The 13,822-nt window shown below is 30.7% G+C and overlaps 1 protein-coding gene across 3 annotated transcripts; it reads right to left on the bottom strand.

The window, feature by feature from the left end:
• Positions 1–535: 535 nt before the first annotated feature.
• LOC139840090 (MACPF domain-containing protein At1g14780) lies at positions 536–13,266 on the bottom strand. 3 transcript variants are annotated; one of them, XM_071830309.1, is made up of 8 exons: positions 12,979–13,266; positions 12,645–12,886; positions 3,080–3,281; positions 2,796–2,873; positions 1,960–2,143; positions 1,684–1,853; positions 1,519–1,583; positions 536–1,424 (listed from the first exon to the last, which is right to left on the bottom strand). In XM_071830309.1, the coding sequence occupies exons 1-8, from the start codon at positions 13,210–13,212 to the stop codon at positions 806–808; spliced, it is 1,794 nt and encodes a 597-aa protein (XP_071686410.1). In that variant the 5' UTR covers positions 13,213–13,266; the 3' UTR covers positions 536–805. The 3 variants fall into 3 exon arrangements, with proteins under 3 accessions (XP_071686410.1, XP_071686412.1, XP_071686411.1); XM_071830311.1 differs by having other exon boundaries at positions 12,974–13,104; XM_071830310.1 differs by having other exon boundaries at positions 12,645–12,902; positions 12,979–13,093.
• Between the last annotated feature and the right edge of the window lie 556 nt (positions 13,267–13,822).

Here is a 13,822-nt window from a genome sequence, read left to right as displayed (position 1 = left end):
TGTTTTCAACCACCACACAACTGGCCTTTACAGCCCCAACTCGTCCTCATGTGAAAAGACAACAATACCCTTCATTTAACTTTTAATTAAAAAGCAGAATACTGGCCCAGGTGCAGTGCGCCACGCGCACCCCTAATAGTGCGCGACGCGCACGAGTGGTCTGAACAGCTTCTGACCCAGTTTAATTGCTCAGTGTTATCCACACTTTATGTACCCTATTCACATCTCTGTACGATAAACAACCGGGTCTTACATATTAAGAACATATCGTTCCAATTTTTCAAATTTCGTTTAATTAATGGGTCAAAGTCAGTTAGTAAGTCAAAATTGGGTTTGTTGAACAAAGTCAATCAATTTAAAATATTTTAATATGAATTTGAATTGAACTAGATTTTCAAAATTTATAAACAAATGAATGATTATGTTTATGTTTATAAATAATTATGTTAAATCTTATGTTTATAGGTTTCTTCAATATTTATTCATATAATTTTATATCTTTTATTTAAACATATAAAAAAATCAAATTCGATTAATTACAAAGTTCGCAATTACTTCTACCAAATTCCCGATCATACTCCTAAGGAGTTTGGTGACCTTAGTAACCATAATAAGTTTTTTGGTATATATTTACATAAATAAACATTTCATGCCACTTGCGGAAGACCTCGAGTCCTTGACCTTGTTGGCACTTGTTGAAAAATAAATAAAGAATCACTTATTTACGGCCAAAACTCACTCATTTCATACTATTTTCTATATATTCCACTTTTCATAACATATTCATTCATATGTTCTTCATAATCTAGCATATGTTCAACAACGAAAACTTGACAAGAAGGCGTATTTTCCCCTTATCCAAGTAGAGTTTAGCCCCGGTCACTAACCAATGTCCAGGATTGTCCCTTGGGCCCCTACATATTTCTGTCATATCAACAAACTTTAATAGTTTTTGTGTTGGTACCTCAACCGGTGGCCCGTTTGGGTAAATACCCGAATCGACCACAACATCCGAAGATCTTAACTCTTTGTCTTGATTCACCAAAAATGATGTACTTATTGCAGACATAAAGCTCGATTTGTGTGATTGATTGAGTGGGCCACTTGTCCACGATGATCGAAAAATGCACGAGCTCGATACCCTAGAATATAATAACCGGAGATGCAAAATGTTCTTCGAATCATGCTTTTTGACATGAAGGTGAGCGCCTGTGACGATAAATGAGGCATCTTTTTCAGGTGAAGCCCATTCAGGATTGTATTTTACTGGGGCGGTTGAAACGTGCGAAAACTTCTTCCATTGAATTGGTTCAAAAAAACTCGGGTCAAGTATTTCTTCTGATCCGCGCCAATGTAAAGGTTCACTTATTTTATCTTGGAATAAAACAGGTGTATCTGATAGATGTTGAAGGTGTATAGCTAACCTAATATGAATAATAAATTTTGTTACAATCTGTACAACAAACAAACAATATATGTATTTGTTCACAACATATGGTAGTATCATTAGTTCATTACCTATTGCATTTCATTCCTTCAAGATATAGCCTCATTCCTGTTACAGGTTTTTTTGTAATTGTGACCTGTAAATGAAAAAGTATCTTCAATATATCAAAATCAAAGTTCAAATTACACTTCAATAGTTAACCGTTACCGTTAATCTGTTGCAATATATGTTGTTACCTGAGTGGAGTTAACATAGAGCTTGGGTCCCATCAAGCTGATATTCAAGGCTGGGGTTTTGATGGCCCTATTTGTAGTTGGGCCTAATGAGAGATCATTGTGAACTGGAGCCCAATATTTATGGGCCTGAAAATCCAAGAAATATTGCAAATCACTAATAGGAGGCTTATCTGCAAATCATAACAATAACATATAATTATTGTACACAATATTTGGAATTTAGAGCATAAATTTTATGAACCCGAAGCGAAATTATAAAATGAGGATCACACGTACAACGAAGGTAAAGATTGATGGCGTGTGACAAGAAGCCCATGCCGGGAACACCATGAAGAAGAGATGTAATTGGGATGAAGTCGAAAGCAATGGCATCGGGCATTGATGGTACTGTTGATAACCATTCACAATGCATAGTCGATGTAAGATCTCCTCCTCTTTTCGAGGACATTATCGTTATACCCTAAACCAGATATACATTATGTTATTTCAAATTTATCATCTTTATTATGTGATATCATCATATAAAGTAGTTAACAGATCGGTTGATTAAAAAAGTATAACACGGTTATGCAACCAAGTCAAGAACCTTTATTTCACATCTTCATCGAAAATGTCACAAAACATAAAAGTGTTGTTAAATATGACTGTACGTTAAGTGTGTATTGTCTTCTTGTAGGTATAGTGACTTTTGTTCACTAGATCTTGGATTCTCCTTACACTTTTAATTTGTTTATTTATTGTTTGATTTCAGACGTTTTATTGGTCATAGAATGGGTGAACATGTCTCAAAATGATGTGAATGTTAAAATCCTCTTTTCTATTCGGATAACTAGATTTGAAGGTGACCCTCTAAAGTCAAGGTCATCATGTAAAAAACTACACAGTAAAAAAGTATTACTCATCTATAGGTAATAAACTCGATAAAAAGGGTGTATATATGTACACGGTCTAATCAGGTTATCATATTACCATAAAAATCACTTGCGGGGATATTAGGACCGCACCTACTCGACTATTCCGGGATGTTTACCTATCAACTTTAAATACATTTTACATTATAGCAAAATAAGAGCATAATTTTAACAATTTTTTTGTATGGAGATCAAACCTACATTCTTTGTTGTGCTAGATGAGAATCCGTTGAAGAGCATTTGTTCCGGGTCAAAAAAGGTGTTAAAAGCTGAAAATGTCTGCAATTAACGGTTAAGATCAAGATTAGTGATGAGTAACCATTACGATAAAACATATTTACTAACATGCTTAAATGAAAATATCCTAATTGTAGTATCATTTCTTATCACCACAAATAACTTAATTTGCACTACGAGCATGATGCATTGTGGGAATAATTAGGTTAATTAGTTGTACAAATTAAGCTAATTAAGTGGGGGCTAACCTTGTTCTTAAGTTCTTTGCTTTTGGGTTGATGAGGTGAGAATGCGCAAGCCCCATTAAACAACTGATCTCCTAGGTCTTCCAAGTGATTTTTGAGTTGTGAAGGCTCCAAAGGTGAAGATTTGTTTTGCTTCAACATTATTACATCTTTTCCCCCTATAGTTATGCCAACTACAATATGAGTCCCATAATTTTCTATAAACCTGCAAAACAACACTAGTATTAAACAAATGAAATAAATGTTAAAATAATTTTAGTTATGCACTAAGATAATGATTTACTCCGTAGTTTACCGATTATGACTAACCACCCAATCATGACTTTATAAACTTCTCCTAATTAGAGGTAACTCATGCATATATTCATTATCCAGTATCCACTATTTTTTTTAGGTGTTTTAAATTAATTGCTCACTTTCAAAAATAAATAAAAATGACATTATAAAGTTTTTTTATGTCATTGTTCTATTAATGTAAAATAAAAATGTAGATAAAAAGTAATGAAAAAACTAAAAAATTTACAAAAAATACATTTAACAGTCACTTTTTCTTAAAATTTATAATTTTTGTCGTGGGGCAATTAATATCATTGGGAGTATTGGTTTATAGCTCGCGATTTCGTGAGGTTAATAATTGATAATAAATAAATAAATAAAATAATAAGAATAAGAATTTAATTTTTATTTGCATTATCAGTTACCAAATCAATAATCAAAATTAAAATTAATTCTTTAAATTTAAATTGATGCTTGATTTAAAGATATATACAATCCAAAGAGGAATATTCATTTGAATCCATAAATTAAGTTGAGATTCAAGAGACCAATGAGAGCGTGACATGTAGCACGAAAATCACATGTGATTGAAAAAAAAATCAAAAATTTTCTTTTTCCGAATTTTTTTTTAAATTTCGAAAAGAAAAAAAAATTACGATTTTTTTTTTTTCGAATTTACAATCACATGTGATTTACCTGCACAATCACATGTGATTGAATTATACAATCACGTGTGATTGGATTTGACATGCATAATCACATGTGATTGGGTTTACAATCACATATGATTGACATGCAGAATCACATGTGATTGTAAAAAAAAAATTCGGAAAAAACTTTTGAAAAAAAATTTCGCAAAAAAAAATTCGAAATTTTTTTTTCGAAATTTTTTTTTTTTGAAATTTTTTATTTTTTTTCAATCACATGTGATTTTCGCGCCACATGTCTCACTCTCATTGGTCCCTTGGTTTTCAAGCAAATTAATGGATGTAAGTGATTACAACTCACAATCCAAATAATAATCTAAATAAATAGTTGAAATTTAAAGTTATAAACTTCTTTAATGGTTAATATTCATTTCATTCTTTTAACAAAATATGATGTAATATAAGTTTCTTATATATATATATATATATATATATATATATATATATATATATATATATATATATATATATATATATATATATATATATATATATATATATATATATATATATCAGCACTTCATTTTTAAGAGCAATCCATTCCGATTTTACAAAATCCGTTTGATTAATCAGACAATGTCGATCGATGAGTCAAAATCGAATTTTGTAATCAAAGTCGGTCATAGTCAAAATTGATGAAAATTTTAACATGAATTTAAACTAGAACTTTAGAGTTTTGAATAAATGGAACAAATTTAGACAATTATGTTAAAGTTTATGTTTATATTTATGATTTTCTTCTATATTTACACATATAATTTTTGAAATTTAATATTCAAATGTATAAAGTACAATCCAATTAATCTCCCATTAATCTTCGTATTGCCGATTACTCTTTTAAAGTCGTGACTGATTAATTCCAGAATAACGAATTTTGAAACCTTGTATATTAGGATAGAAGATATAGATAGATAGATGAATGGATAAATATACGAAAGATATAAGGAAGAAATTGATTGTAATTTTTTTGGGCAAGCTATCCATTACGGTGTAATGACCCGGAAAATTTCGACTTATTTTGAACCAAATTCCCGATATGATTTAATAATTTCGACTCGATAAGCAAAGTCTGTAATGTTGAGTCACGAAAGTTTTGGAACTATATTCAAGTAATCAATTATTCTTTGACTGTTCTCGAAGATTCACGAATAATATATATAACTTAATGTGCATATATATATATATATATATATATATATATATATATATATATATATATATATATATATATATATATATATATATATATATATATATATATATATATATATATATATATATATATGATTTCAAGTTATTTAGTAAACGATAGTAACATTCGATTATTGATTCGATTGATATTTAGATAAGTTAACTAAAACGTTTAAGATGAACCAGTAAAACACTAATTTGCTACAGTATTTTCGAATTGCTACAGTACCCGAAATGCTACAGTGTTTTCGAAAATCACTATTTGCTACAGTAGCTTTGCTACAGTAAAATACTATTGTAAAATGAAAATGTATATATGTATATGTATATACTACGAGACGATGATTTATAGAAGCAAATAACCAAAACACTTAATTGATTAAAGCTACACTTCGAGTGACATAGTTTATCAATGATTAAGTTTAATTTTTGATAAAGGTACACGTCGAGTAACGAAAAGTACTAGTTTTCTAAGCGTACGAAAATGCATTCGAGAAACCGAAAGCGGGACATAAGTCGAGTGACGACGTACGACTTATCGGAACAAAAATTACAAATCAACTATGCACGGGAATTTAATATAATATATAAATAATTATATAAATTAATTATATTATAAATATAATTAAATATTATGTCGACAAACAACGAGACAAACAATTGTGAGATGTTTCATAGGGCCATGCGATCGCATGGCCATGATGCCCATAAACCATGCGATCGCATGGAGGGCTGGAACATGTCAGGATCTATAAATTCAGTCGAATTCGTTCCAATTTGTTTGCACACATACATACTACACTCGTATATATATTTATATTTATATTATTATTATTATTATTATTATTATTATTATTATTATTATTATTATTAAGATTAATATTATTATTATTAATCTTATCATTTTTATTAGTAGTATTATACATAAAATACTACGATGAAGTCATGAGCGTGTCACTTTCAAAATGGGTTTTCAAGCGGGATAGAGCTAAGGAAAATATGGGTTATAGCTATGGAGGTTATGGGTAATGTTCATTGGTATTGTTCGCAAGTCAAACCTAGTATTTATCATCTCTGTTGCGTCTACGTACTTTCCTGCAATATTGAATCACAATATTGATACATGAGCATTCATATCTTATCTTTTATATATTAATAGTGTATACATGTCTAGTGCTCGAGTATATATGTTAATGCATGCTAGTATGCTAAATTTCGTCGTTAAACAGTTTATGATGAATCACGAATTAAATACATATATTACTAATAAAATGTATATGATATGCATGTTTTTGGAAAGCTGGCGAAAAATCAATAACTTTTCATTTAGATATCGTATGATTTGATGAACGAATTAAAAGATATGATCAACTGAATTATGATTGACGTTAATTGAAATTGCTTTTGAATCTGCAATTAATATTTAAACAACTTGTTTATAAGATTGATAAATTGAATTTTTAAATATTACTAGCGGAGTAAATGAATTCTTATATAAGGCACGTCTCGTTTTGTTGAACAATTGTCAAAATTGATTGTTTTATAAGAACTGGTGGGCGCGAGTAGTAGTATATGGATCCATAGGGCTTAAATTTAAAAAATAATTTTGGGAAAGAGGAAACTGAAAATTGAAGGGGATTAAAATTAGAATGAGAATTCTAAAAGGTTCAAAATGTAAAAATTAGGAATGAGAAAAAACGTACTGCATGTAAGGATGGCAATGGGAGGGGAAAAACCCGTAAATCGTGGGTACCCGTGTTCGTGACGGACGAGTATTTATATAAATTGTACCCACGACACGGGTCCGTAAAATTTTGTACGCGTAGGTGGGTCGCGGGTGGGTCGCGGGAATCTCATACACGACGCGGATAATATGATGGTGTTATAATCTGTTTTTAACAAGTATTTCATATTCATTTTTCACATATGTGTCATAGTTTTTATTCCAAACTCATTGACATAAACCTGGTCAAACCGATAGAACATTGTTTAAACAATATGTAACATCCTCAATCGGGCCTAGCTGTAAGATTACTAGATTGCCTTTAAGTTTGTATTGTGTTACTATATGCTTTTATTGTTATTTAATATTTATTATTATTTAATGATGTGGTTAGGACCAGTTTGTGACAAGGGTCACAGAACAGGTTTGTTTATTTAATTTGGACTTCGTTTGGGTCTCCAAATGATGTACGAAAGATATCAGATAACTGATAAATACCCGTGTGTCACACAGTGTGGGAATTAAACCCACTTTAGATGACTTAGGCAATCTCTCTCTTGCATTTTCCAGATCCTTCCCAAACACACCCGTTCTTCATCTTCCTCACCTATAATCAAACCCTAATCCTTAATCTTTAGCTAGAGCTCAAATTGTTCATATCTTTGTGTTCTTTGTGATTTATTGATTCTAACAAGGTAAGGTTCATAGCTTTTCATGCTTTAATCTTCAAGAAAATGGAGTTTTTGTGTTAGTTTTCATAAAAGTGTAAATTTGTGTCAAAACAAGTGATTTAAGTGTTGTTATGGTCAAATTGTTGTGGGTTTTGAGTCTATAACAAGTAGTGAACAAGTTGTGGTCGATTTTGGTGTTTAAAACGAGCTCTAGATCGAGATTTGAGGATTTCATCGTGAAGTCCGTAGGCTGTGTTCAGTTTCTGATGAAGATGAACACACTCGGCCGACTGTCGGTCGACAGTCGACCGACTGAGGTAGTGGACCGACCGATTGACAGACAACCGACCGACTGGCGAGTGAACCGACCGACTGAGTTTGACTTTCGGCCGATTGTGGATATACCAAATAAGTCGACCGACTGGGAAGGTCAGTCGACCGGTTGTGTCGACAGTCGACCGACTGTAAGAGTCAGTCGACCGACTGAGTGTCCAGGGCAGAATATTTTACCTAAGTGTTGATTTTTAGCCGTTATGCTGCCCGTTTGTATTTTGGTGTTTAGGATGTAAACTTTGAAAGTGCATAAGTGTTAAGCAGAAAATTTTTAGCGGACAGTTTTCTGACAAAATTTTCTGTATTGTGTTATTTGGTGTTTATGGACATAAACTAACTCGTGTATATGTATTTCTCAGGAGAAAAGGAGAAAGAGAAGGTTCAGTGATTAGATAGCTGAACACCTTCTCGTTTGCTGGTATTTGGTGAGTGGGACTAACTGGAGAATATAGTATATAGAAGCATGTTATATTATGACTGTCATGCTTGTTAGATATACATATTGTTATGGATAGTTAGTACATTGTGATGACTGCATGTTGGTTGATGCTTGTCTGCTGGAGCCCAGTGCGTCCCTATTGTGTGGTGGCCTCGGTAGGAGAGATCAACCTGCGGGTTGGGTTCCTCATGTGGTAGCCTAGACAGCTGTAGTGTATATATATGTGAATGACGCGTCCGTCGCGTGTAGATTATGTATATACATGCGGTGGTGGAGGAACTTCTGGTAAGCCCCAGTCCGATCAGCTGGTGGTTAATGGTTTGGCCGAGCCGCCAGAGTCTCTGTAGACGGCACTTGGGTGATGTTTGTGTGTTAGACTATTGTGACATGATTAGTATAACAGTTATGTATGCTATGGCCTGTAGTTAGTCGTACTCACTTAGCTTCGTGCTAATTCCCCTCCATCTCCTCCCTGCAGGTTGTTAACTTTTGTAGATAGTGCTTTTGGGAGAAGACGGGCATGATGATGTTATGTTTGACAGGGTTAACTTTGATGTGGTCTTTTAGAATATGAACCGCGTACTTTTGAAAACAGAATGTATTTACGTCTCTTCCTGTAAATATGTAAATTGATTTAATGACACGTGACATCGGTTTGTATAAATGTCGATATCGTATTTAAATTAATATTATGCTTCCGCCATGTATTTATTAAAAAAAAAAAAAAATAGCGGTGTCACACAATACTTGTGAGAGTGACTGTCTTACGCTACAGTAGCTACTGCTGCTACTGTCAACATCTGGTTTACGGCTCTATTCAAAGATTAAGCGAGATCTCGAGAAGTGAATATTTATTTCTTCAAAAGTATTTATCGAATCAAACACATTCAAGGGTTTTATGACCTATTTATTATTATTATTTATATTTATATGAATATGATTTATAACAATAATAATATAAGATACAAATTAGAACTATTTTTCCACAATTTATAGAATAGTTTTAAGTAAATTTTGTTATTTCATCGTATTTGAGAACTCTCTGTTCACAATTACTTTTTTATTTATTATTATTATTTTTTTAATCGTATCAAATCGTATATAAAAATAAATCATAATTGATATCTAAATCATTTAAGTTTAAATATACTCGTATAAAAAAACATGTGTAAAATTATTTATTTTGATTACTTTTTTACTTACTTTTCGGTTCGAAAATGCATACAAATTATTCGAGCTACATATTTTTTCATCTTTTTTCTCTTTTCTTTTCTGTTAATTTTCTTCTAGAATATGGTGTTAAAATTTTATAAAATACTATCAGATTATATATTTGATAAAGATTTATATATAGTAAAGATGGTAGAGAAATGAGTACCTAAAAGGTTGATTTCTTTTTTCAATCATTAAGTTTGCTTTTATATGTCGATCGTGCAACACACTAACTCGACGTACAATTTGGATAATTTAATAAGAAACGTTTAGTAAAATAAACCAGAGGTGTAATCACTTAAATCCAATAATTTGCTTGAAATCCAATAGACCAATCAGAGTGCGACATGTAGCGCGACAATCACATGTGATTGAAAAAAAAAAATTGTTTCTGAAAAAATTAAAATTTTTTTTTTTTTCGATTTTTTTTTAAATTTAGTATTTCAAATCCAATCACATGTGATTGTTAACCCAATCACATGTGATTGTCAAATTCAATCACATGTGATTGTAAAACACAATCACATGTGATTCTGCATTTCAAATTCAATCACATGTGATTGAAATTTTTTTTTCAAAAAAAAATTTCAACATGAAACAGACTTTAATTCGGCGATTTGATCAAGTTTATTAGGGTTTCGTGATCATATCTTCAAAATTTCAGACTTTAATTCGGTGATTTGATCAAGTTTTGATCAAAAACTTGGTTTTAAAGGTTTTAGCACAAATTTACTTAAATTGATCATTTTACTAAAAAAAAAAAATTCAATTACTAAAAAAAAAAATTCAATCACATGTGATAAGATTTAACATGCAGAATCACACGTGATTGGGTTTTTCAATCACATGTGATTGGCATGCAGAATCACATGTGATTTACTGCATGTCAAATTCAATCACATGTGATTGAAAAAAAAAAATTTCGAAAAAAAAAAATTCGGAAATTGTTTTTTTTTTTAAAGATTTTTGACAAAAAAAAATTTTTAATTTTTTTTTCCAATCACATGTTATTATCGCGCAACGTGTCGCACTCTGATTGGTCTCTTGGATCTCAACTTCAAAGTTGGTTTCATTTGAATATTTCTCAAATAAACCAAGATTATTTGCAAAAATCACTAGTATGCCATCAGCTTTATGTGAATTATATAAATAAATATAAATATATTATTTATTATATTATATAAATAAATAAATATATTACGGAGCATACTCCAGGATATACGAAGTATATAATTGTATGTATAGTTTTCCTTGTCGCCTATCTGATGTCTACACCTAAACCTACTTCTCACCCGCCACCTCTTTTTATTCATGATAGTGATTACCGTTTAATTACAAAAATATAAGGTCCAAAAGGGATATTTCTAATGACGGATGTCGTTAAGTTTACTATTGTTGTAATATGCAGTTTTATATTCACTTTTAAATTTAAATGGTAGTTATTCAATTATATGAAATAATATATATATACATGTAACATGTTGACATTAGTATAGGGATTATTGTTAGAAAGACTCAAAAATAATTATAAACCAAGAAAGACTCAAAAATAATTATAAACCTAACGTTTACTGTATTAGTTTTGAAGGAATTTTACTGAATTTTAAAGTATATTTAACACTTATTTAATAATGATCTTATAAAAGCTATATCAATATAAAATAAATATGAGTTAGTAAAAGGTGAAAAATTTTTCTAGGATGACCCAATAGAGTAAAATATGCATAAATGAAGTTTGGGATGGCCCAATAGGGTAAAAATTTTTTTAGCCCATAGAATATTAATAGAAGTCCACTAGTAGCCCAAAATTCAAGGATGGCCATGCCCCTCCTACACCCAAAGGAGGATCCGCCTCTGGTTGTAAGTTTGCGATTAGATGCATGTTACTAAAAATTTCAAATGAAAAATTTGAAAAAAAAAATATTTACATGTACAACTCTATGTAAAATGTACTGTAATTAATTACTTAATAATCTATGGTTTAATATTTTAATCACATGGTTAATTTAAATGATTTATTACATCTTAATCACTTTTTATCTGAGTTGGATGAATATGAAACATTTGTCTAGCTTGTATGCCAATTCCCAACCGATATTATTATACACATTGATAAAATTAGGTGTTACTTTAGCCAATATTAAACAGGATTTAAAACCCAAAGTAAATGCATTCAATTCATTCATTTATAATTATATTTTATAATAGTATAATAAAAATTCCAATTTAATATAATAAACGCAAATCAGAGTAGATATTATTAACATAATTCAAGATTAATCACACCAGTCAAATAAAGAAAATGTTAACAAACCTGGCAAAGTGTCGACATTTCTGAAAATCTATCGTTTTTTTTTGCAAAAGTCGACCGTATATTGTCATTAAATAAAATATATTTTTTCCATTTTAAAAATATATATTCTTAACTGGGATTCAGTGATTCATAACCGAACATCTTATTAATAATTCATATTCGCATAAATATAAATAAATAATAATATATCTTAATCTCAATGTATACAGTAATATATTTTGTATTAATTTATCCGATAATTCAATATTTTGACTTGGTCATGTCTAATAACTCGTTTTGGTCACCTATCATCATGGGTCAAAATCAACATGTTTGCACCACATACAAAATCAATCCATACACATTATATCATGTTACACTCATTTGACTTTTTATATCCAAATAGTTGTGTTTTTCAATTGTTGATTTTCGTTCCTTTTAAGACAATGAATATATGAACATTGTAGCGTATTGTATAGATGATATGAAGAATTTTTTTATATCCAAATATATGTGTTTTTCAATTGTTAATTTTCGTTCCTTTTAAGGCAATGAATATATGAACATTGTAGCGAATTGTATGTTATTATATGAACTATGTTTAGTTCTAATGTGAACTATGTTATGAGTTCAAGTCACATATCCGTGAAAATATATATAATTTTTTAGTATGATGTGTGGCCTTATATATTGCCTTTAAAAAATGATTAGAACCATGCGTACCTTGCAAGAGCAAGTGGATCCCAAGTTGAAGGAACCGCGTTTCGAACTTGATCAGAAAGAATCAACGGATAACGATCGAGATGCACCTTAAACAACATAATGAAGTAACCATCTAGCCCTAAAAACTTCGTGTTAGCCGCATCGGTAGCCCACGAGCCACTTTGGAACCCGAACATGGCATTAAACAATCCATTTGGAATTTTTCCGGGGACTGAACATGTTTTGTTGAAAAACTCCGACATCTGAGAGCATCACAGACTTTTTATTTAAAACGGTAATAATATATAATAATAAAAAATAAACTTTTTTTCAAAACTCAAGGCCAGAACCTTACTTGATTGAAGTCGAGGATATCGGATTGAAATCGAACACGATCACCTTTATCACATTTAATATCGGATGACACGCCTTGAAACAACCCGAATCCAGGCACCAGAAGCTCATTTTCCATATCGGTTAGTAGAACTAAACGCTGGTTACCTTTGCAATACTTTAACCGAAAATCGGACGTTAAATCGAAACCTTTTCCTAAACAATCAAGAGCATTTTGCACGAAGTTTTGGCTCATTTTTTGTTTGAAGAACGTGCAAAGAGAATCGAGGTTTGAAATGGAATATATATATGTGTATGAAAATTACTATGTGGTTTTATATGTCTGCATATTTAGGATGAAGACATGTATGGGTATATCCCCGAAGTTTCTTAAATAAAATAAGGGAAATGATCCCCACGCACAACTTTTGATTCATTTACATCTAATTACATATTTTACCCTTAATTATATTTACAATAATAATATAAGTTCAACTCTATAGGAGTATAAATGTAATTTTGTAAGACAAAATACATGAATCAAAAAGTCCCAATAAAATAGTTACTTGTTTAGTTAGAATAAAATATTTTTTAAGTAATATTATTAAATAGACCTCGTGATAATTCTGTTGCTAATTTATAGAGTTTGGAATATATCTTTTACTGGTAACAGATTTGTATGCATTTAAAAGCAGAATTAGATTAAATCTATACCATATGGTTTAACAACGGAAATTTTATTAAAAAAATGAACTCTCTCTATATAGCAAGTAGTTAGAAAAAGCGTAAAAAACATAGTCCAAAAGCTTCAATAAAGACGAGTAACTTACATCAATCACAGGGCCGGTCCTGGCCATGGGCAGGGT

Source organism: Rutidosis leptorrhynchoides, chromosome 4 (assembly GCF_046630445.1).
Source record: "Rutidosis leptorrhynchoides isolate AG116_Rl617_1_P2 chromosome 4, CSIRO_AGI_Rlap_v1, whole genome shotgun sequence".
NCBI lineage: Eukaryota > Viridiplantae > Streptophyta > Magnoliopsida > Asterales > Asteraceae > Rutidosis > Rutidosis leptorrhynchoides.
The sequence above is the reverse complement of the archived record's forward strand: the minus strand, read 5'-3'. Positions and strand labels throughout refer to the sequence as shown.